Source organism: Haliotis rubra, unplaced genomic scaffold (genome assembly GCF_003918875.1).
Source record: "Haliotis rubra isolate DU_JTF1 unplaced genomic scaffold, ASM391887v1 Scf605, whole genome shotgun sequence".
NCBI classification, from domain to species: domain Eukaryota; kingdom Metazoa; phylum Mollusca; class Gastropoda; order Lepetellida; family Haliotidae; genus Haliotis; species Haliotis rubra.
The window spans coordinates 605,805-628,939 of record NW_025767308.1 but is presented as its reverse complement, the minus strand read 5'-3'; the positions used below and the strand labels follow the sequence as shown (position 1 = coordinate 628,939).

Below are 23,135 nucleotides of genomic sequence, written 5' to 3'. Positions count from 1 at the left end.
GTGAAAACTGATAGAAGTAGCGGAAAAATCCATCCTAAAGTTATATAAAAGAGTACAAGCTTTGTAAATATCATCTTTTTTGTAAAAATGAATTTTACAAATTGTAATTGTTTGTAAATTATCTTTTTTATACTTGTGTACTTTATTGTTTCCTTCTGAAACTCTGTGGGGTACAAGCAAACTCATCTTGTTACTAGGTATATAAGTTTTTCAAGGCACAGCACAATGATACTGAGTGCAGTCCCAGCACACACGACGATGAAGCCACCTCCAATCTGGTTTAGTGTGATTGACTTCAATGTTCTGTTTGGTGGACAATGTGTCAGGTTTCTCTTGACGATCCACTTTCCCCATAATTGATCAAGCAGCCCGATCGCACTCATCTGAGACATTCTGTCATAATACAATAACTGATATGAAAGCTTATATAAATATTGATATATACTTTGAAACCCCGACACAATTCCCATTTTCACTTAACAATTACTTGTGCACGACGCCTTCAAACAATCAAACTACAGCGTAAATGAGTTCTTTTCAGACACATCCGATGAAGGTACATCGGATGGAAGTTTAACATATCATTTGCCGATAATCAATTTTCATATCCTCTTACACCATGTTCAGAAAGGTTGTTCTGGATAACTTACATCTTATCTATGTCGGCTTTCAGAGGGGACCCTTTGGGCAATCCAAATGCTTGTTGTGTGAAAAACAGCCTCTCTCCCAGTTTCTGTAATTGGCAGTCATCAGCCATGTGCTTCTCTAGTTCTGATGTATAATGCACAAAAGCGTATTTCTCACGTCTGACCCGTTTTAGATGGTTTTCAAGAGAGGATTCCAAGAACACCGGGTCGTTGGCTTTGATTGTTGACCACAGTCTTCCGTACAAACTTGATGGGTCTCTTGTCTGATAGATAAGACGAAAAGTGACGATGAACAAATGTACAGCAACAATTCCCCCTGCTCAATCCATATTTGAACACTACAGATAGCCTACAGAGGCACATTGATGTTCTTAAAGATTATTGGCATATATATTCGATTAGTTATACTTTATAAAATAGACTTCAAGGTTCTAAGGTTCAAAGTTTGTAAATATGAAACAGGGATCATTGAAATGTAAGTAAAATTGGATTGTGTGGCTATTTACAACTATTTGGATCAAGCCTGCTCAAACACTTCACATTGATCTGACCATGTGTGCGATTCGGCAGTTCTTGGTTCTTTTGTATTATATCACTTACGTGCGTTAACCAAATCAATTATAATGTATATTTGCAAGATATTTGGTGCTTAAGTAGCTCCTGTCTTGGTATATGAACTAAAATTGAAGAGATCTATCAGGTAGCTCATACAAACACTAATCATGTCGTAAGAGGCAAGGGCAGACAAATTTCAGCAGACAAGCGTTGAATTACGTACTAAAGTTCTAATATGTTTTTTCAAGATAGTTCATACTAAAACAGCACCAATAATTATATATTCACATTCAGTCTAGGGTTAGAATAAATAGAAAGAAATTGCAGCAACGATTGTAATAAATGAAACGACTCAAAAAGTTCATAGTCCTAAGAAATCCAAAATTGAAGATTCCAAAATCACAGTCAAAGAGTGATGATAACAAGTGTTCAGGAAAATGTGATCCTGCCCAATGGGGAACTCATCGTCGAATCGTCAAACATCACAGCATGAATAAAGAACAAAATCCGTAGCTAGTATAAAGCAAAATACCTTCAGTATATGACTATTGATACCGGTTGGTCGCATACCAACAGAATAATTACTATTCAGTAGCCCTTGTAGGTCAGAGAACAGCTTAACATCCTTCTGTGCAGACAGAGCAGCGACCAGGTTGGCACAGTAGACTGTAGTTACAACCATCAGCAGCATCCACAATGACGTCATCAAAATCTTCCCCGAGACATTTGTAGGATATCTACTAAAGCCTGCAAAATACATTTTGGCATTTAACTAAAGATTGATTGGCTCGATGATGTCTGGCTGTATACTACAGGAGTGGTAGTTAGAGAGTCTGCTCATCACGCGGAAGTCCCGGGTTCGATTCCCCACAGTGTGTGAAGCCAAGTTCTGGTGCCTCGATCCCGCTGTAATCATACTGGACTATTGCTAAAAGCAGTGTAAAACCATACTTACAGTTCAGTTCTGTCAAAACATTTGAGTGTTAAATTTGTACACAGCTACTCAGGACAAACCTCACGGAAAGTTTATATCTTGATCCAGGGGGCATTTGTCACTAAAAAGGCTCTGCTAAGATACATTTACATCTCTAGCACATTTAGGACAATTTACCAAAATTGAAAGCATATGTTTACTCATAGGTTTACTGAGAAAGAAATGCGTAAAGGAGTCACAATCCGTTACCTGTCATTCATCGTGAATCTCATCTTATACATACCCTGTTTAAACACTGATCCAGTGACTTCCCAGCAAGAATGAAACAGATTCTGTTTCACATTCATCAAATAACACAGACTCACACCTTGAGACTCTGCAGGCGTTTGGCGCAAGAAAATATCCGCACTTTCGAACAGAGCAAAAAGCAGTGGGCATAGTCCGGCCATTAGAAACAGAACGAGGTACACGTTGGGTCTGAGTGGGAGCGCCAAAAGATACAGAGAGCCACTTCGTTGTGTGTCATGCTTCTTATACAAAACATCAATGTACTCGGTGCTGATTGGCGGATATATGTAGTCTATGAACTCAGAGCGGTCATCGTTCATTATCAAGTCACAAGCAGCAAGGTCCACCTCCTGCAAAAGTACACAGTAGTGTCAAATACATTCTCCTTGATTGGTAGATATATGTAGTCCATGAATTGAGAGCGAAGACTATACTCAGCAATACCTACGGCTTCATCATGACAGTTTGAAATATTCAAGTTCAATCTGTAAACAATGGCTTGAACATGTACCACTATCGGGGCATTATGACAGGTGATCAGGCATCTCACCATGTAAGTGATCCTGTCTAGCTATTTAATGCGGCACTCTTATATGACGCTGAACTCCACCTTGCACGGGAATGCCCTGAGCGCATACAACAGTTAGATGGTTGTCCGTAATTTTGGAACAGATTGGTCTTTAGACCAAGTTTAATAGCAGACAAGGAAGATGAGCATATGAGGTGAAGGAACATAGAGTTCCATGGCACACCACAGCACGTTGGAATGATCAGACACCGAATGTCTTTGATAATTCACGGCAACCCGTATAAAGGTACAGAAAGGAAGAATTTGCTAGATTCAGTTTCTGAAGGCTGACACACCACTCTGAGTTGGAAGACTTGGATGGGAGAAAGTCGTAGCCAGAGAAGTGATATGAATACCGGCTGGATGTGTTCCTTTGGCTAAGTCTTATGAACTAGCCTTGCAGATGTATTCTGCAAGTATTGCAGTCACAGAAGACGTGGTTGCAGTTATCCAGGCGAGAAAGAATAAGTGGTTCGTAGTAGGAAGATGACAAATACAAGTGACAAATACAAGTTCTGCAAAGGTACCTAATGTCATCTTCCATGTTAGGGGCGAGGCCAACACCTTTATTGAACTGTGATATTGGAAAGGATTCCTGACCAATTGTTAGACTGTTGACACAACATTTCGGAGAGGAGTAGAACATATACATAGCTACCACAGTCTTAACTTACGTGAGCGAGTGAGTTAAGATTTAAAGTCACATCGGCAATATTTCAGCCATATCGTGACTAAAACTAGTTCTAAATTCATAATACATACATATAATATATAAAACCCTGTCAACGAAGGACAGTAAAACCACTAGATTATCACATATTGAGTTAAACCTAGCTAGCATATATCTTTAAGAGTAGAAACTTGTTTTTGGACAATACAGTGTAAAAAAGGGCTATAGACTTAACTTAGGTTTGACAATGTTATCCTATATCCCTGGCTTCACAGTAGGACAGAACATACACCATGTTCGCCATCAATGTCATTATCCAGATTAAGACAAGGGAATAAAACATTATATCCTATGGTGTCAAATGTGGCTGAAAGATCAAGTAGCTCCAACACTGCATATTTATCTTTACCAACAGGAGATTGTTTTTCACAGAATGCAAGGCTGTTTCTGTGCTATGGGCAGTCTGGTATGCTGATTGGTATCACATCACATACACACAGCCCCTTAGATGCTTGCCTTATTCTCGACTTGCCGTCTTAGAAAGAGGTGTCTGAGCATTATCTAATATGTGTTCAAACAATCTGACAAACAGCAATCCACCAAATATAGTAACCGAAGTGTCAAATTGTTGCGTCATCATATGAATATACTCAGCAATACCTACGTTTTCGTCATTTCAGTTTGAGACTATTCACGTTTAATGTGGTAAACCGTGGCTTGAACATGTACCAGCATGTAATGTGTGGTTAAAACGACGTCACAAAACAGCAATCCAGCAAATGGCATGGTATAGTTTGTCCCAATTACCGTTCTGTTTAGCTGCCCCACAATTCCATTATAGGTGTTGTTGACAGGGAGTCCCCACGACTGATCCTGTGGTTCAGTGATACTGTAACTGAAAGGAGAAATGTTTTATAAGGAAACTACAGTACGTGGAAACTACCGAAATGCACTCACTGGCTGAATGTAATGGATCTGACAGTTTCTCACCTAAAATTAAGAACATCGGCAATTATTTCCAAGATATCTATTGCATATCCTTTATACTGCGTCTTCCCATTGTTGATGGACTTCATAGTGTAGACCGTTGTCTGTAAGAGAATTAAAACAGTACAGCTCAAAGTCTGTAGTGTTGTCTGAGATGAACAAGCATTCTTTCATACGAGTTTTCCAGTATTAACATTCTGTGTCAAAATATATCAAAAGTATCACTACAAATATAAGCAATGCACATATTAAAATCATTGCATTGCATAGCACCTTTCCTTTGGACGATGAAGGCCGAAATTGAAATTAGTCCTAACCAGTTATTTTTTTTAAATAACACAATCCAAACAGTAAGCTGGTAGTTGAACAATACAATAAAATGGTTGTTTGAATTTGATCATCAATTGTGTTATTTTCTGGACAAATACTATGCGTAAAACATAATTTTATTGTTACCTGCTCTGTAAGAACGGTCACCAGTAGATGTCGGTTGTTGTAACCATAGGCAACATTAGGAAAATAGCATGATGTGCTGGTTCGTGAGGTACAATCAGCCACTGCAACCAGCTCGGTTTTCGTAGAATGACGTCTTAAGGTGAAAGCGTTGTGTATCCAGCACTAGGAAATCACATGCAGGTATAACATATTACATGAATGCGTCTGCACATACGTATTTTGTAATAACAAAATGGGGACGGTCTAAACTGTCAGCTACAAAAGGGTGACTGAAAAGTTCTGAGCTGAACCTCGATCCATGTTTGGCACTCTTTCGCCCGTGTACATGTTCAATACGCTAAATGCATTTAAACCATATGCAATACTAGAAGGAGCCATTATTTCTGCATTCACCAAAGTGTCAGTGTCAGACCTATCCACCTTCCTGTAGTAATTTTAAGAGGTTGGCAGTTCAATAGAAGACTTTCAGCAGGACTTCCAACTGTCAGCACTAAGGAAACAGGTTATAAAATGCCACGACGAGGACTCTCAGCACGTCACGCATACGGTACAAGAGGCATCTCTCGTGAGTATTGCGAATTTTCTAAGGAATGAACTTATTTCAACACGCGAGGCTCTTTGACAGTTCAGCCATGATCAGAAACGCTACAGGTGTGTCTTCTCACGGGAGATATACATTATTTTGAGACAGATCGAACTAGTTTCGTCTGAAAATAACTGAAGAGTATATGGTTCAACACAAGTTGGTACATCCCGTGTCTCATTCAACACAGAAAACAAAGACTGTTCAATCAACTGGTAGGACGATGACTTCAGCTATGCTGAAAATCCATTGAAATGTTATAATAATAAGAGTACATTTATAGTGCCTCAGGGACATACTCTAATTACATACAATCTGATTATTATTACCTCGGATAACCCAAGCTGCTTGTGAGGGGTTAGAAGGTTAATAGTCACATGCCTTATCCTACCGGGTACCAGTTTTCTGCTGGGTGAACAGAGGCAAAATTTTGAAAAACTCACTTGGCTAAGGTGAGAACACATACGTCCCATGTGCTTCGTTGTGGGGCAGGACTGAAGTCCAAGAAATTCAAGCAGCCAAACACGTCACACGTCCAAGGACCCTCCGCGCTCAACGCTGCTTAACTACAATTTACTTGTGACCTGAGCTCTAAACACAGGACCACACGCCACCTAATAACCTCCCTATAAAGTAATGGGTAAGATCACCATGGATTTGCGTGGGGCAGAAGGTATGTGAACCCTGGAGGGTTGTGTTGGAAACTGATTATCACCAAACCCCATCAATGCATGTCATTATAACTAGGCCAACTTTGAATATATCACTTGCATTAGCTCCGATACGACATGGTATTGCAAAATAAAAATTGTAGGAGGACACAGTTCTATTGTTATTGTTGTAAATATTTCAATCGTATCACAATAGTAACTATTTCTAAAGCACAAACACCCAAGACAACAGAGTCATGCTGACAACCGACCGAGAATGGTCACATATCTAATCATAACTGCCCATTTAGATACACACCTTATGGTGACTAAGTACAACCACATTTTCCAAGTTCTGGGTCGACAGCGTAGTGACAATGGTTCCTTGCGGAAGAAGCAGCCACTTTGAATGATGTCGAAAATCGGTCATTCCCTTTGTATTTGCATCAAATGAATCAACCTGAATAACAGAGTCAGTTATTATTCGACACGACGTTTGGCAAATTTGCTTCTGACATGACATACATGACGTTGGTTAGCATAAATGAAGTACATAGAGGACAGTTTATCTATTCTGACGTCAAGTAAAAGGATAAATACTAACCATTTTCATCAGCTCGGTCATGTGCCCTTGACTCATAGAAACAACCACGTGTATTTCAGGGAAGAGAGCCTTGTGGATTGTCTGTAAAGTTTTCTTTGTGTCGACGACACTGAGGTCAAACACAAGAATCTGGTGGCTGTTGGTCAATGACTGGGCAAGAGCATGTACTGAACAGTCGTTCTCTGCAAACAACCAAAGCATTCACTATATATCACTATGGCGAAAATACGCTGCTGATACACGTGTTGATAGTCTGACATATGTTTTAAGTATATTCTTGTTCTGATAATATCTTTCATTTTGTTTTGTTCAGTGGTCAATGCAAAACCTCACTAAAGCATGGACCAAGTTAACAATATTTTAATATTATCTTACTTTCGCCCGTTCGTGTATTTAAACAGGTGATACGTCAGAAATTGCATTACACAAATGTTTTTACAGAAAACCATATTTCACAAATCGATGCAATTACCGGTTTGTCCATGAAGTAAAATGGCAACCTTATTCCACTGAAGTCTTTGCAACAAATCTCGAAACGGTTCTCCGTTCTCTGGGGTTGTAATTGTTGTAAGACCTGAGAAAATGAGAGCATCAAGCAGTTAAAGATTGGAGTATGTTCATATCTTAAAAATAAGCAAATAGCTCTGCAATGTAGAAATTGCATCTATAGGACTGTAGTGAGTGAGTTAATTTTCAGCCTTACATCGGTAATTATTTCATCCATAGCGTGAGCAGAACAACTTTTATATATATATATATTTTTGGGCCTGTACTGGTTTGACGTCACCTTGTCCCACAACATGACCTAAATAAGTTACTGTGGCTTTCACAAATTCACTCTTGGTCAAGTTGATAGTGAATTTGGCTTGTGTTAGAGAGTCAAACAACATCCAAATGGTCTTCATCTGCTGATCCCACTCGTCAGTAGCCACGATGACGTCATCAATGTATGCGTCACACTGGTTAAGTCTTCCTGTGATTGTGTTGATAAGTCTTTGAAAGGTAGCTGGCGCATTTTTCAATCCAAAAGGCATCACATTATATTGATATAAGCCTTCTGGTGTAACCAAAGCTGATACTTGTTTTGCCCTATCTGTTAACGGGATCTGCCAGTATCCCTTCAATAAATCAAATTTGCTTACATATCTAGCTTTTCCTATCAATACAATCATCAATTCAAGGCATTGGATAGGAATCAGATTTAGAGAGAGCATTGACTCGTTTGTAGTTATTGTATAGTCGATCACCTCCCCCAGCCTTAACTACAAGTATACATGGAGAACTCCAATCACTATTGCTGGGTTCGATGATGTTATTGTCCAACATGTATTGAATCTCAGTTCTAAGCTGAGCTAATTTGATTGGGTTCATACGATAAGCATGTTGCTTGACAGGAGTTGCCTCCCCTACATCTATGTCATGCTAGATAAAAACTGTCCTAGATGGTACATCTTGAAATAAATGTGAATATACGTGAATTGACTCCTCCAGTTCTATTTTCTTTTCACAAGTTACATGTGATAACTTAGCATCTAGATTGTTTAAGACATCAGAGTTATTAAGCTTCACATCAGGTTCTTTGCTCTTTGTACAAGAGTCTCTAGCCATCATTCTCAGTTATTTCTACTATGTCTATTGTGCTTATACTCACAGTCTTTGGTACACTTTCAGTATACCTACCATAGTATGGTTTCGTCATTCTTTTGGCCTTCCTCTGGAGTTTCTATTTCATAATCTGTGTGATATGGGCCATAGAACCTAGCTCTAAATGGATGTCCTGGTATTGGTAGAAGGATGAGTACTTTGTCACCTGCTACAAACTCTCTATGTTCTGCTTTTGTATCATACCAGGAACTTTAATGGTCCTCGAACTGTACTCGGGTTCGATCCCTGACCGCGTCATACCAAAAGACGTTAAAATATGGTACTTGTTGGTCCCTGCCTGGCGCTCGGCATTAATGGGTACAACAGGGACTGGTCAGCACGGAATCAGTATAATGTGTCTGAGTGTATACAGTGAGGGTATACACTTAACTCTTCTCTCTCCTCCTGCTTGGCACACGGTATCTCACTAACCTTAGGTATATCAGCTACAACCTTATCTTCTGCAATATCATTGTCCATGATAAGTGATACAACTGGTACTGGCAACGTTGACATGATGCCAACCCTAACAGATCATGTCACTAAAACTTCAAATGGACTTCATGAAGTGGTACCTTAATGTAACCCCCGATTCCCCGCATAAGGACACTGGTTCCTGTGAACGTTTTCTCAGAAAATGGTAGATCATTTTTAAGCATAAGAGTCTGGAGGGCTCCAGTATCTCTCATGATATCTACAGGTTTTTTGAGACGGACCTATCACCTACTAAGGACACTAATCCTTTCGACATAAAAGAAGAATAACCTTTTTCAAAGCGGACCTTGTCTACCTGCACATCCTCAACATCCACTTCAGACAACTGATGTGATATCACCGAGGCAAGAGCATGTGGCAACTGTTCACCCTGAGATTTGTTCTTCAGTTTCCAACATGCACTTAACAAATATCCCTTTTTCTTACAATACGAACAAACTGGCCCTAAACTCATCAATCCTGCTGACGGGTTTCCCTGTGGAGAACTAAGTGCCCTACTTGTCATCTCATTATTGTTAGGACCTTTAACTGAAGGCTGAGACATTCCATCACCTGTAGCATTACCACATGTAACATTTGACCTGGGAAAACTACTCCGTGAAGCCTTTGACTGACTAGCAGAACCAAACTTCCCTCTACTATGGTAATCTGCACTTCGCAGTGAAGCCTTATGTGTAAGTGCATACATAGCCATCTGCTAGAGTAGCTGCTTGCTCTAATGTTTCAGCCTTTTGTTCATCCAAATAAGTTTTAATGTCACATGGAAAACACCTTTTTAACTCCTCAACCAGCATAAGTTGTTTCAATTTCTCATAATCCTTGTTTATCTCTTTGGATGAACACCATCTATCAAGCATCATAACCTTGTTTCTAGGAAACTAAACGTAAGTCTGCCCTTCGTGCTTTCTACAGTTTCTAAACTTTTGTCCATAAGCCTCGGGAACTAACTCATAAGCTTTCAGCATGACACTCTTAGCCACCTGATAATCAGAGCTCTGATCAATGGACAGAGCTGCATAAACCTCCTGGGCTTTGCCTACTAGAACACCCTGAGCAAGTGTAGTCCACGAATCTTCAGGCCATTTCAGATTTGTGGCTAACTTTTCAAAACGCAAAAAGAACTTATCAACCTCATTTTCATGAAACGGGGGAATACGTTTCACAAATTTTGCCACATCAAATCCCTTTTTCTTCTCATTACTTAGTTTCTGCTGTTTTATCTTCAGCTCTAACTCCAGCTTCTGAATATCTAATTGCCTGGATCTCAATTCCCTTTCTGTCTGCTCTTTCTCTTTTTTGGACCTCTAATTCCATTAAGATGATTTTTTCACTCTTGACTATTGATTTAGGTTCAAGACTCTCATCTAAAATATGTTCATCCACTAACACCACACGAAATGACTGTACTACCCAAATTTTCTAACGTTAGTAAATAAACGTTTCATCCGGCGGCCATATGAACAACGTTTGAAATCTACGTATCATCTGGCCGTCAGATTTACACACGTTTAAAGGGGTGTTAAAATAAGCGAACACTCAACTCTGCATTTACATGTATTTCACAGGTGTGTAAATCTGGCCATTGTTTTCATGTGTTTTCTACCATGTGTAACATATGTAAATGCAGTGATTGTAGCACATGCATTTCAATACCTTTGAAATTTCGTATGACCATGGTTAGGTTTGTCATATATTAAGTACATGCGTAAATGGTTGGTAATGGGTAAATATAGTGTTACAAGATTAACACTACTTTAACATGTATTTCAATAGTTCTGTAATGTAACTGTCACATCGGGTTCGTTAGCGCGTCGGACCACGCCATAAGGTAACCCCCTATTACCCCTACATGCCACTACCCCTACAGCTTATAACAACATAGTTTATGGTCTGTTGCACTGTTAATCCACTTCCTGTTACCTATCCCACACAATGGACTAATCCACTTAAGAGACATAACAACTAAAAGGTTGAGATAATGATTTTAATGAAAAGTGATAATCATTTGTCATCATCAAGATTTTAATAAGAATTAACAATAATTCGTCATCATGATTCTTTGATGGACATTAACAATTACTTGTTAACATTCAATGTTAACATAGTCATTTGTGTCAAGTGTTTCAGTCTATGAACATTCACTGTTTCAATCTATCCCAGCTTAAGCAGATAGCCGACGGCGTCCAAGAACTGAAGAGGTGATTTCTGTCCAAGCTCAAGCTGCTCCTTGAGTCTACACAGGCGATTGTCAATCTCCCTGAAGACTCGCTTTCTGCTTCGTGTCGCAGCACCAAAGTCTATTTGTGAAATCTTCACCCTCTCAGCATGTTCAATTCTCCTAATGACTTCTACAAATCTGTATATGTTCGGATGCCTGTGTGGAATTTCACGGTTCAGTCGGTTGTGAAAACCTTCTAGATTGTTGTTTGTCCTCGGCCCAGTTGTCAGGTTGTGGTTCCACAGGGAAAGTAGAAATCTGGCTGTGTCGTCGACCCAGGTTGTCACGATGTAATCGTTGAAGTCGACTGCTCCTGGGACGTCTGGAGTGTCGACCATGGCTTCTACCCACGTGTCCTGGACCGTGTTGTGAGGGAGTAGAGGTAGCCCAGCTGCTCTCCTGATCTACTTGGTGACTTCGGGGTTTTCTTTGTAGGCAACAGCCAGTCCAAGATCCTGAACCATCCTCCAAATGGCTTGACAGAAATGGAAGAAACAACCCTTCACGACTGCAGTTGGAAATTCAGTCTCTAAGGCATGGATTGCTGCTAACTCGAAGTTTATCTTTCATCATGAAACTAAAACAACTTTTAGCTAATCCCAAATTTCCTTGACACAAAACACTAAAGAACAGTTTAATCCCTCCCTTGATCTCATCTGTATACTCTATGCACTAATCTCTCTTTGGGTCAGTTCATTATGCCAGACAGGTAAATGCCGTGTGTTGTTTTAACTAATTGTAGGGGTACTGGGCTGTAGGGGTAGTGGCATGTAGGGGTTATGGGATACAACCCGCCATAATGTACGGAGTTAATTAGAAACACATGGTGAAGTGATACCCATGACTGAGCACCACTTTTAACGTGCGTATCTTTCTTGACATACACATGATGTCTGAGCGATATGTATGTTATGGAGTGTGTGTGCATGTGTGTGAGAAGGAGAGGGTGTGGGATGGGGCACCACACAAAATGACTGTATTGACCAAATTTCCTAACGTTAGTAAATAAACGTGTCATATTATTCCTCGAAATGAAACTCATTTTTTCCAGTATGGTTACTGTTTGCAGAAAATTCGTATTTTAGTTTAACTGAGATTTTCCGTGAAGAAAATGAGTAATATTTAAGATGCAAATACATTAACCATATGTTAACATCTAGCATGGCATGTATAATTATTTGTTACAGAAAAATAACAATATATTTAGGAACAAATTATTAATTTAGCTCTCACTGTAATATTGAAGTTGAAGTTGTTCACCCAAAATTGTTATTCTTCCTTACTGCTCCACATTCTAAATGCCTCACAGAAGTTAATTATTATTCCTTAGTTACATTCAACCCTGGAGTTTGCCCATTCATTTTTGTATTTGTTTTACACAGATACATATGTCTTTACTATAAACTATATCTGAACAACATGTGTATGTGATAATGTGTAAACGCCCACTATTGATGACGATGATTTGCCTATTTGAATGGCGGGTCCTACAGGTAGAGTAGGACCTTTCGCGAACACTTGGTGTTATCATTGATTTTATTGATCCATTCATTTACTTTCCACCGCTTTTTCTCCTTGAAAACAAACGGATTATGTTTCTGAGGATAGTCAAAACTGGGCATTTACAGTAATTCCTTGGGATATCACAACATATTAGTTACGTATGCTTCGGCAACACTTAAACAAGAAAAAAACAATAAAAGCATCAGAATCAAACTAACTATTTACTTACCGTGTGTTATGTTTGTTTTCATTTCTAAGTATTCAATAATGAAAATGGGTAAGACATGTATGCTCTGGTAAGATGCCAGTCATAGGATGATTTGAATGGTGACTAACGATGTGTGGTCTGAGAAGTGAATGAAAATAGTTAATATGATGCTCACCTCTATGTGATACTGCCAATTAGTCTTCAGAATCAGTTCTTCGGAAGTACTTACACAGTTTCACCATTCGCGGCCTCTTCGTCCGTGCTGACCTTGACCTCAAGCTCGTTATTTATCAGTTTTGCAGCACTGCTTTCAACGGATATTATGTGTTAAGTGAATCAGTAAAACACCACAATCAGTACCAAGGACAATAGTATATAAATCAAGTTAGACAAATCGTTGGTGTTTACATAACGACGCACGATATTAAGTAGACCATATGTATCTAAACCATAACAACTAAAGCCAGCCCACATGTCATTTTGGGGGTGTCTTCCAACATTTCCAGTGCACAGTCCCTCGTCTTCTGGTTTTCACTCGGGACTTGTGTTCAGTTTAAACAGAACATCAATCATTTGTTTGATCACTCAACCGTGTTAGTGTCAGTTCAGGTGAACTGTGTTCACCAGCTCAGGGGTAAGTAAAAAGTGTATCACCTGTTGTTTTAAGAGATAAGCACGGTCCAGTGACCCGGTGCCTTTAAACAATACCTGCTCGCAAACTGGGGGGAGGACCACTGGGGGCACCCCCATGCTAATGGGTCATTCAATGGAAAACGGAATTTCAGCTTTCGCTCTTAAGAATTTTTATTTTTTATTTTATGCATTGTTGTATGTCTTCATGTAAACTACTTTGGTTTGTATGATTGGTATATTGCATAAGCAGATAGGTTTGGACAGGAATTTTCCATAAAAGTTACTGTGACATTACAACTTTAAATCAAAATGTCTTTACCGCAACGGCTGCAAAAATACTGTTTTTTAGAAAATCTAGTCTTAAAAACAGCTACGAAATGGAAAGAGTTGTTAAGCATCACATACAAATGTATGTGATTGTTTATAACTATATTTGTGCAATAAATTGTCATTCTTCTAAATTGTTTTGTTATAGTTTTTAACATGAATGTAAACACAATAATTAAGACAACAATGGTTCTTATCTCAAACAGTTATCATAAAAGGATAAAACCCTCCCATAAGTTAGAATGCTTCAAAGAAATAATTTGTTGTATAATCATAAATAATTCATAAAAGGTGTTTGCATGCCTACGTGAGGCAGCTAGTTTGCGTGATCTGGACTTTTCTCCACGAAAAATTCAACTGGATTTCTAGATTATACATAATGAATATTTCAGTATTTGATACTCATTATTTACGGTAACGTGGATTAGCTGATAGCGCAATGCCGGGAGAGCCAAATTCATACGACCACTCAACCATGCCCATTGCCGGTTGAGCCACACCATTTTGAACTCTGTTTTTCTCAAATGTGGCTTTCCCGTGCTATACCGCCCCGCCCCGCCCCAACCCAACCCACCCTTTCACACATCCAACCCTAAGCATCCCACTGTCCATTGGCTAATCAGCGGATATTTTTATGTCAACGATCAGATAGGTTAATCTCATTTGCATTCAATTATATATGAAGTGTATCAGGTTCTTGAGAGGCATTTAGAAGTGTATCGGTGGCGGTTTAATTGTCTTATCAACATACAATACAAGACTGTCCAGTGTCACAATGGAGAGTCAATCTCCAGCTTTGCCGATGATGTCTTCGCCTGGTTCTGGTCTGTCGATTCCACAGACACCATCCAGAACAATGTCTCATTCCGCGGCACCAACTACACCCCGCAGCGGAGTGTCATCTCCAGTACTGTGGGAGACACCTACTTCCTCCTTACGGAATGTCATTAATGATCCACAAGTTACGAGTAAGTATATTTTTGTTCATACAAAACCATTAATGTCATTATGCATTCATTATCTGCTCCTACATAATATAACACACTGCAATTGCATTGTATGTTTCATAGGTCCTGTTCACGGAAAACCATATTGTGTTCCCGTGTACCCCTCCTTTATGTCGAGCTTATATGAGAAAACATTCGTGTCATCAACTGACGTGAATCGCTAAAATCGGCACCCATGAAGGGCCACCTCCTCGTGGTGGGTGCTGGGTCACGCTAAGCGCCCTTCAACCCCCCGTTGTGGACCCGGGGGGATATTTGGTCCACCAACCTGTTGGCCGTGGGTTGCGCCCCTGTGTCGGTGGAGGAAGGGATTCTGGTGGTTGAGGGCACTGGTTCCAGGAACAGTGTTCCTTTGCCCAACACACCACTTCGGCCCTGACTTCACCTAGACGGGTGGTTGAATGGGCCCGGTTCAACCAATCGGCTGGTCATGCCAAGCCCTGTGTGTTTGAAATTGTACTGAATATATCTATAACTACTTCATTAACGTTTCAAAGAACTGTCTTGGCATTAATTTCTTTCAAAATTACTATTTTGCAAAATGTTCAATATAGATTTATTATTTTGCCTTGAGTCTTCAATGCCCAGAAGGCGATGGCTCATGGGCCAATCTGGTAGAATATGTCTTTTTCAAGATATTTTTTCTACTTGAGTATATCCATCTGGTATCCTTGGTGCCATCTGTTGGAGATCCACAGATGTAAGGCATCGTCCTTGTTGTCACTCCATGGTGGGTGGGGAGCCAGATGGATGAAACATACTTACTACTAACATGGCACCCCCCTTACAAAAAACGTTCACATGAACCTGAAGATTCCTTCTCATCAGAGGATGAAGGGGCTTCAACGCCTCAACTGAATCCAGAGAACTGGTCTAGATTTCTGGTCATGTCTGCCATAGATGGAAATCCCCTCAAGTTGAATCCTTTTGCCATAGCAAAGGGTATTGAAGGTTTAGTTGGAGAGGTGAAGGCAGTTAAAAAGCTCCGTTCTGGATGCCTTTTGATTGATTGTAGAAAACAAATACAATCAAAAATTCTTCTTTCAACGAAAACACTAGCTAATGTTCCTGTTCAGGTTTCCCCTCACAGGACATTGAACTTCAGTAAAGGCATTGTCCGTGATGCCATACGTTGCCTCTCGGACATGTCTGAAACAGAAATTCTGTCAGAATTGACATCACAAGGAGTCACTGATGTAAAACGTTTTACATTCAAAAGAAACAATGACATTGTAAACACCAACACCTATTTGTTTATATTTGGTCTCCCAAATCGTCCAGAATCACTTAAAGCTGGCTATTGTAACCTGAGGGTGAATGCTTTCATCCCTAATCCCTTGAGATGTTACAATTGTCAGAAATACGGTCATGGATCAAAATCCTGTCGAAATCCTGCTGCTTGCCATCGATGTGGTGGAACTTGCGAGGATAGCAAATTATGTGATAAATCTGCTTCTTGTGTTAACTGTTCGGGTAACCATCCCTCCTCTTCCAAGGAATGTCCCTCGTGGAAATTGCAGTCTAAAATCTCACAAGTCAAGCATGACCGTAATATAAGCTTTCTAGAAGCGAAGAGAATCGTTCTTGCGCAAGAACAACCAGGGCCAACATTTGCACATGTTGCATCAGCTCCACTTGCGGTATCAAAGCCCCAAAATATCTCCCTTAAAACCATAGCTTGCCAGACCGATTACACATGGGCGAAGACAACTGCCCCTACATTATTATCTGCTGCAGTCACAGTGACGCCTTCAAAAGAGACCTCTAGCTCACAAACGGTTGCTACATCACAAACAGTTCTTCATTCTCAGGAATCTTGTGATAGGGATTCGTCTTTCTGTGAGACACAGCCGTCATCACAACCAGCTCAGCAGTCTACATCAGAAACAACTGTGAAACATATTGCGAAAAATAGACCTAAATCTAAAACTGACACTTCAAAAAGGAACCAAAGTGGTAGAACCCCTAAAGGGGCTAAGAATCAGGTCCAGCTGTTTAATAAGTTTGGATCACTTGATGAGATGGATGTGTCAGACACCAGCCATTGTCGGACACATAGCTTGTCACCTTCACGAAAGGTGAGGGGTCGATCACCTGTTCATCCGCCTAAGTGATAACTTCGTCACCTTTAATACAATGGAATTGTAGAGGACTGAGAACAAATTTTAACGATCTAACACTATTAGTCCAGGACGTTAACCCGTCAGCATTCTGCTTACAGGAAACTTACTTAAAGCAGACTGATAATTTTGATATACGTCATTATAATGCCTATCATTGTTTTTCTCCTCCAGGCGACAGGGCCACTGGAGGATCATCTATACTGGTAAAGCACCATGTAATACATAGCCCAGTTACACTTAAAACAAATCTTCAAGCAGTAGCAGTACGACTTACTTTGCACGTCGCATTTACTTTGTGCTCTTTATACATTTCACCTTCGTCATCTCTTCAATTGGCTGATCTGCAAGATCTTTATGATCAGTTACCTAAACCCTGTTTAATCATGGGGGATTTAAATGGCCACAACCCACTCTGGGGTGGCACTCATACAAACACCAAAGGTAAATTACTGGAGGATTTCATTTCACATAATGATTTATGCATTTATAATGACGGCTCAACTACGTATTTACATCCTGGCACAGGAACATATTCAGCTCTTGATTTGTCTATTACTGATTCTAACCTATTGAGTGAATTTGAATGGTCAGTCCACGACGACCTCTGTGGAAGTGACCATTTCCCAACAATACTGACACCTGTGAATCCATCTGATGTTCCTCCATCTTCAAGATGGAATTTTAAAAAGGCTAACTGGCCTTTATATGAAGCTCTCTGTGCTGACAAACTCAAACCTGAACTTTTAATGATATTCCTGATGCCATGAAAGGTTTTTCAGATGAACTAAATAACATAGCTGACGAATGTATCCCAAAGTCCTCTGCAATTCCTCACGTACGAAAACCATGGTTTACCAATGACTGTAAACAGGCAAGGAAGGCACGGAAGAAAGCCGAGCACTATTTCCGTCGCCATCCCATGGTCCACAATTTGGACAAATTTAAAATTTTAAACGCCAAAGCACGACGTACTTTCAAGCAAAGTAAACGTCAATCTTGGCGAAACTATATATCGAAAATTAATTCGCGCACACCTATATCAAAGGTGTGGAATATGATCCAGAAAATCAAGGGTAAGGGGTCTAAATCTAGCATCCACCATCTACAAGATGGGAACAAATTATTGACTAGTAAATCAGATATTGCAAATAAACTTGGTGAGACGTTGGCCAAACATTCTTCCTCAGCAAATTATGTACCTGAATTCCAAAAATATCAAAAACAGCAAGAAAAGAAAGCTATTAATTTCAATTCAGATAATGGGGAAGACTACAATGAAACCTTTTCGATACATGAGCTTCATACTGCTCTTGATCAGGCTCACGATACTGCTTCTGGAGCTGATAACATACATTATCAACTCCTGAAGCACTTGCCAGAGTCATGTTTGGAGACACTGTTACATATTTTTGATGACATTTGGACAACTGGACATTTCCCTTCGTCGTGGCGTGATGCTATTATTGTTCCCATACCTAAACCTGGACGTGATCATACTGATCCCTCTAATTATAGACCAATTTCACTGACAAGCTGCGTTTGCAAAACCATGGAACGTATGATCAACAATAGGCTTGTTTGGTACTTGGAAACCAATAACCTTATAACTAATATACAATGTGGTTTCCGTAAAAACCGTAGTACCATCGATCATTTAGTACGTTTAGAGTCTTTTGTAAAAGATGCCATAATTAATAAACAACATGCAGTGTCGATCTTTTTCGACTTAGAAAAAGCATACGACACGACATGGAAACATGGGATTTTAAAAGATTTACATGACTTTGGATTACGAGGCCGTTTGCCTCTATTTATATCCAACTTTTTAAATGACCGGCAATTTCAAGTCCGAGTGGGTTCAACCCTGTCTGACCATTACAATCAGGATCAGGGTGTCCCGCAAGGCAGTATTTTGTCTGTCACCTTGTTTAGTATCAAGATAAACAGTTTATCCAAGGTTTTAAACGATTCAATTGATGGATCACTTTTTGTGGATGATTTTAATATTTCTTGTCGTGGTAAAAATATGCATACTATTGAACGGCAATTGCAGTTGTGTTTAAATAAAATAAATAAATGGTGTCTTGAAAACGGCTTTAAATTTTCCAAGTCCAAAACTAATTGTCTACACTTTTGTAGAAAATATAAGCCGCATAAAGATCCAGAATTATCTTTAAATGGCACTCCCATCAAAGTTGTTAAGGAGGCCAAATTCTTAGGTCTAATTTTCGACTCCCATTTAACCTTTTTGCCGCATATTAAATCACTTAAAGCCAAATGCCTGAAGGCACTCGATTTGTTGAAAGTTGTTTCCAACTCAAAGTGGGAAGGGGATCAAACTACCCTCCTTCACTTATACCGATCATTGGTACGATCTAAACTTGATTATGGTTCGATCGTATATGGCGGAGCCTGTAAAAGCAACCTTCAACTACTTGATTCTGTTCACCACCAAGGTCTAAGACTCTGTCTTGGATCATTTAGAACTTCTCCAGTTGATAGTCTCTATGTTGAGGCAGATGAGCCTTCTCTTTCCCAACGCCGTATTAAATTATCTTTACAATATATTACCAAACTATATTCTAACGAGTCTAACCCTGCATTTAACTGTGTCTTCACTCCTCTTTATGAGGATTTGTATAACAAAAAGCCTTCTCTTGTTCCGCCTCTTGGGCACAGAATTAAACCATTCCTTTCTGCTGCTGGCATTGAGCTGGAGAATATTTCTCCTTCTCGTCTTTTTTCTTCTCCTCCTTGGCAATTGGTGAGGCCAGACGTTGACTTAACATTAACCACATTTAAAAAATCAGAAACTAATGATTTACAGTATAAACAAGAATTTAGTCAATTAAGAAATAAATATAATACCTATAAATCCTTATATACAGATGGATCCAAGGATGGTGGAGCGGTTGCTTGTGCCACTGTCATTGGGTCCAAAACAATATCTTCCAGACTACCCAATGACGGTTCAATTTTCACAGCAGAAGCAAATGCAATACTAACAGCTCTTAAATATATTAATAAACACCGTAAATATAAACAATGTATCATCTTTTCAGATTCTCTTTCGTGTCTTCAGGCTATTAAAAATCTTTCTTGCAAACATCCACTTTTATTAGAAATTATTGAATTGTACAATGAACTTGCTACTGGCCAATGCGACATCGTCTTTTGTTGGTTACCCAGCCACGTTGGCATTTCTGGGAACACAATGGCTGATATTGCTGCTAAGGCAGCACTCAACAAATCTGCGACACCACTTCTGATCCCATACTCTGATTACAAAGCTGCTATAGGATCTTATATCCGTGATCTGATGCAAAAGAAGTGGGACACCCAAGTAGGTATCAATAAATTACATGAAATAAAACCCTATATCGGTTACACTTACTTGGGTTGTCAGTCCAGATTTGAAGAGGTCATTATGCGACGATGTCGTATTGGCCACACTAGATATACGCATGAGTACCTAATAAAAGGTGAGGATCCTCCGTTTTGTATCCCTTGTGATGAACGAATCACGGTCAAGCATGTCTTGCTTGACTGTGTTGAGTACTCCATCACAAGGGATATCTATTTCAAATCCCGAACTATGAAGGATCTTTTTACTAATATAAGTCCTCATTTAATTATTGCTTTTTTAAAAGAATTAACTCTGTTAACAGATTTGTAAATAGCTAAATATTTTATGATTGGAAGTTTGAATTAGTAACATAGATTGTAAGTGGCTGTATCCTCGAGGGGGGTTAAAGTACTGTAAAATTATTGTCCTCCTGAGAGGGTACGTAAGTCCCAAAACATTCAAAGTAAATTTCAACTTTCCGTTTTTTAATCGTAGAATATTTGTAATTTTAATGTATGGCTAGATATGTCTTAATTGCTAACGGCTGAGGGGATGATATAAATCCAGCTAGGGCCCATGCAGGAAGCAAATGTACTGTAAGTCCCCATGGTCCCTAGTATGGTGATCTACCTTCAGTTGTTAGCGATCTATAGCCAATTTTTAGATTGTGTTGTCCCCTATGGTTAAAATGTTTTAGATTCAATTACTAGTTTTACAAATATATATCTGTGATACTCTAGTTGCTTTACTGTCCTTCGATGACAGGTTTTATAGTATATACATATTCCATTACAATGTAAAATGTTCTCGTCACGATATGGCTGAAATATTGCCGATGTGACGTTAAATATTAACTCACTCACTCACTCACTCTTCTAAAATCACAAACGCTATGTTTAATTGGATATATAATGACAAGTATTCATCCTAATGTTTTATAATTCAGCCTTATTCATAGTCAAGTTGGAACACAGACTGTCGGCTTTGCCTGTATCAATTAGGGCTCGAGATAGCCAAAGATTTAAGTGATGAAATATTAACATTTACGTACATATTTTCGAAGAAAACTTACATACAAATATTATATATTTGCAGCCATATTTGATTTACGGTGCTTTGCAGCATAACAAAGAAACATTGCTACATTTCTGATGACAATTGTTTTAGGTAATCAATATATTGAAATTTGACAAAGAAGTGTATGTATAAAACTTGGCAGGGATATATTAAGAACTGTATGCAGTACACAGTACAAGGAAATGATACTTGTTTTCAATATAATATCCATTATCACACATGTTGCATAACATGTGATATCTAGGCTTATTTGTGTATCTACCTGTCTCAATATTTAATTGATGGGAACACAACGAAACTGTCCAAGAGCATACTAATGTTAATGACACTAAGATATGGTTCCATAGATAGATTACACTTGAAAACAGAAAATGAGTAAGTTTTAGGACTTGATGATGACGAGTTATGCCATTCTTGATGGGATGTATTGAGCTCTGATCATAAATTCAGACAGGAAGGAATTTAAACAACTAATGTACTGTCCTTCCCATACATATCCAAATCACATATTGTAAAGCAATAACTTTTGACACCCAATTTGTTTTACCACGGCTCGCATCTAACAATAATAAGTTATAGCACTGTCTGGACAGACGAGATACTGGCATCTTCAACAATTTATACCAATATTTAATACAACGTTTGTAAGCATAAGCATAGACAGGATATCTGCCACACTCACCCCGAAGGATGTAATTTGGGAGAGATATTTTAGCACTAAGCAGATATTTACAAGACAAAGTTTGAACTTTCTCAATTGGTGAACTAATCTTACAATCCACCCCCCAGACTTCAGCACCATAGAGTAGAATTGGTAACACTTTTGAACAAAAAATCCTGAAAATGATGTCACCGCGAATAGGTTTTTACTTCGATGGTGACCTAATGACTATAGAGGGCCTTTTTAGATTGTAGAATGGAAGTATCAAAATGTTTATGCCACGACAAGCTTTGAGAAAAAAAACCACCCAAATACTTATACCATGGGACACAATCTATTCTCATACCACTCAAAAACCACTTTTCATATTTAGAAAGCTTACCTCCATTTCTAAAGACAACCATTTTGGATGTATCTAGATTAACGTAAAGGTCATACTCAATATTTAAAAACTATATATGCCCGATTTCGGTGCTGTAATTTTAAACGAGCAGTTGAAATGGGCAGATACACTGATGTTGCATATAATGAAAGGCATTGCCTGTTTTGTAAATTAAATGGTATCTTTGTTGTTGAAGATGAATGGCATGTGTTTTATATCTGTGATGCATATTCTCGTATCAGAAATAAGTACATATCAAAATATTTTAGTAAATGTCCATCAATTATTAATTTTATATCAATATTACAGAGTGAAAATGTTAATATTATCAAGGATGTATGTCTATTTTTATACTTTGTTGACAAGAAACACAAATCTAAATGAAATATATATGTGCTCTACTTATCATCAATTTATGTACATGTATTTTGGGCCGGAGGCCTGTTACTGAAATAAAATTCTGTTCTGTTCTGTTCTGTTCTGTAAAGGTCATACTCAATACAATACTTTTCCAAAACATCAATACGCTTTTGTAGGCCATAGGTAGTACTATGTCATCAGCGAACAGC

The 23,135-nt window shown here is 38.9% G+C and overlaps 1 protein-coding gene across 1 annotated transcript; it reads right to left on the bottom strand.

The window, feature by feature from the left end:
- Window positions 1-646: 646 nt before the first annotated feature.
- LOC124255673 (glutamate receptor ionotropic, kainate glr-3-like) lies at window positions 647-7,976 on the bottom strand. The gene is made up of 8 exons (XM_046689569.1): window positions 7,761-7,976; window positions 6,943-7,092; window positions 6,658-6,798; window positions 4,653-4,753; window positions 4,470-4,557; window positions 2,504-2,774; window positions 1,735-1,949; window positions 647-910 (listed from the first exon to the last, which is right to left on the bottom strand). The coding sequence occupies exons 1-8, from the start codon at window positions 7,974-7,976 to the stop codon at window positions 647-649; spliced, it is 1,446 nt and encodes a 481-aa protein (XP_046545525.1).
- Between the last annotated feature and the right edge of the window lie 15,159 nt (window positions 7,977-23,135).

Excerpts from the sequence above, each read along its gene's own strand:
- LOC124255673 (XM_046689569.1), bottom strand. The coding sequence starts at position 7,976 with ATGCCTTTTGGATTGAAAAATGCGCCAGCTACCTTTCAAAGACTTATC. Across the intron at positions 4,754-6,657 it reads TTGTACTTAGTCACCATAAG|ACAACGGTCTACACTATGAA; the intron begins GTGTGTATCTAA and ends ATTCTCTTACAG. Across the intron at positions 1,950-2,503 it reads AACGCCTGCAGAGTCTCAAG|GCTTTAGTAGATATCCTACA; the intron begins GTGTGAGTCTGT and ends TGTATTTTGCAG.